This window comes from Otolemur garnettii, unplaced genomic scaffold (genome assembly GCF_000181295.1).
Source record: "Otolemur garnettii isolate 467f Iridium unplaced genomic scaffold, OtoGar3 scaffold00301, whole genome shotgun sequence".
Classification (NCBI taxonomy): Eukaryota; Metazoa; Chordata; class Mammalia; order Primates; family Galagidae; genus Otolemur; species Otolemur garnettii.
The window spans coordinates 57,863-59,692 of NW_003852696.1; the positions used below are offsets into that span (position 1 = coordinate 57,863).

General features: G+C 53.1%; 1 gene segment (V, D, J or C); it reads left to right on the top strand.

Moving 5' to 3' along the window:
- The window catches only part of LOC100949321, a 6,331-nt gene extending 5,562 nt beyond the window's left edge, over nt 1–769 (top strand). The window contains 1 exon segment of the V gene segment in view: nt 758–769. Within this exon segment, the coding sequence occupies nt 758–769 (12 nt within the window).
- The last annotated feature ends 1,061 nt before the right edge of the window (nt 770–1,830 follow it).

Sequence of the window (1,830 nt, forward strand, 5' to 3'; positions counted from 1 at the left end):
ACACTCTGCCCCCGGGGACCGTCCCCTGCAGCAGCTAACTTGAGTCATCATAGCAGACAGAGCCCTCAACATGGCAGAGTTCATGAGGAAAGAGTCAGGACCCCTGCTGCAGTCAGCGAGAACCCTACATGAAGCCCTCCGTTGGAGAGGGGGGGTCTGTCATCTGGAATGTCATATGCCTGGGCTGTAGCACTGCACAATTTCAGGGGACATACACAGAAGGGACCAGACTTCCGCTATGAGGTTTCAGTGAGTCCACAGGGGAAAGAGAAGAGTCCCTGGCTTGGTTTGTGTACTGGGAGAGGATTAAAGCCCAGCCTGGGCATCCAGTAGTAACAGGGCTGCAACTCAGGCTGTGGAAGGTGTAGTGGGATAGCAAGGGAACTGGAGGCCTCCACTGAGCAGAGATTTGGTGGGGAAAGTCGCAAGTGAACACAGCAGGTCACTATGCGGTGGTCCAGGACCTGAGACCCAGAAGGAATTTGATACCTGAGAACCATTTGGTGAATGTTCTAAAGTTTAGAATCTAAAGCAACTCATGATTCATCTTGTTTGTTCTGCAATCAATTACCAAATTCTTTCTCCTACAAAGTCCCCCTGGTCAACCCTCAGCTTCCATCCCAACCCTCCCTCACCTTCCTTCTAGGGACACTGTCACCCCCTCAGTTCTTCCTCCTGAGCTTGTCTGAGCCCTTCCTCCTCCAGACCCCTGGGCTCAGCCCCCCTGACACCCCCTCACCTGCTCTGTTGCCTCCAGGCTCCTTGCTGAACGTGACACCAGGGACGTCTCCTGAAGTGTCGCTGTCATCCCTCCTGTCTCCTGTTCACAATCTCTTCAGTTCACAGGCCCAGGTGATGAATCGATCCAGTCCCCTCACTCTGACACACAAGAACCTCCTTCCCTGACTCCTTCACTGGCCTTAGGCCTTTGCTCCCAGAGCCCTCAGCATGACCCCCACCACTGCAGCCTCCTCTCACTGGACCGTCGTCAGCTTTCCACATGACCTTCGTCTAGTAATCCAGGAGTCCTCACTGGAAAGGTTGCTTATGACCATCAAGTACTTAGGATGCAGAAGGTTGTGGCCCAGGGACACTGTGGACTGACAGTGACCAGGCTCTCGAGTGACTCCACTTGCATGATTCCTGCTTGTTACCAGCCACCGTTCACCTGGACAGCCAGTTCCTGGTCAGGCTCTGACAAGGCTGGAGGAGCCACCTGCCAACATCTGAAGATAATTTATTCACTTCCAAGGCCCACTGTCAGGTAAGTTGGGGAGCTGGATTCCATGGTATCAGTCAAGGACTCAGGACACCCTGTGCACCCAGCAAAGTGTTGACTAACTACAAATCTAGTCTAGAATGAAAATGCTTTGAAGATATAATCATGTTAAGATAGCAGGATATCGTGTAATCTTGTAACCTTTGAGGGGAAATCCGATGTAAACTGTAAGTAACAAAGGGAAAGAGGGGACAGGACAGTTCTTTGAGGACACACCCTCGTTGTTCTCTAGAATTGTTGGCTTTTCTGTAAATAAAAGTGAAATTGTTAATCTCTCATCTGCTTCTCCGTTATTGGCTTGGGTGACAGGTGGATGGACTCCCTGGTCCAGCATCACGCTGAGAGACTGCAGTCTGTGTAGTGAGCAGCAGGGGGCGCTGTGGGTCTTTCCCAGGACAGCACGGGGCGGGGTGGGGTCGGGGAGGGGGAGAGTGATCACAGCTGCCAACGCCCAAACTGCCAGGGCGGGGCAGTGGAGCCTAACACAGACTCTGCAGCTGTCCTCTCTGGGTGAGGTCCCAGCACCTGCCTCCTCTCAGGTCCTGCCTGCC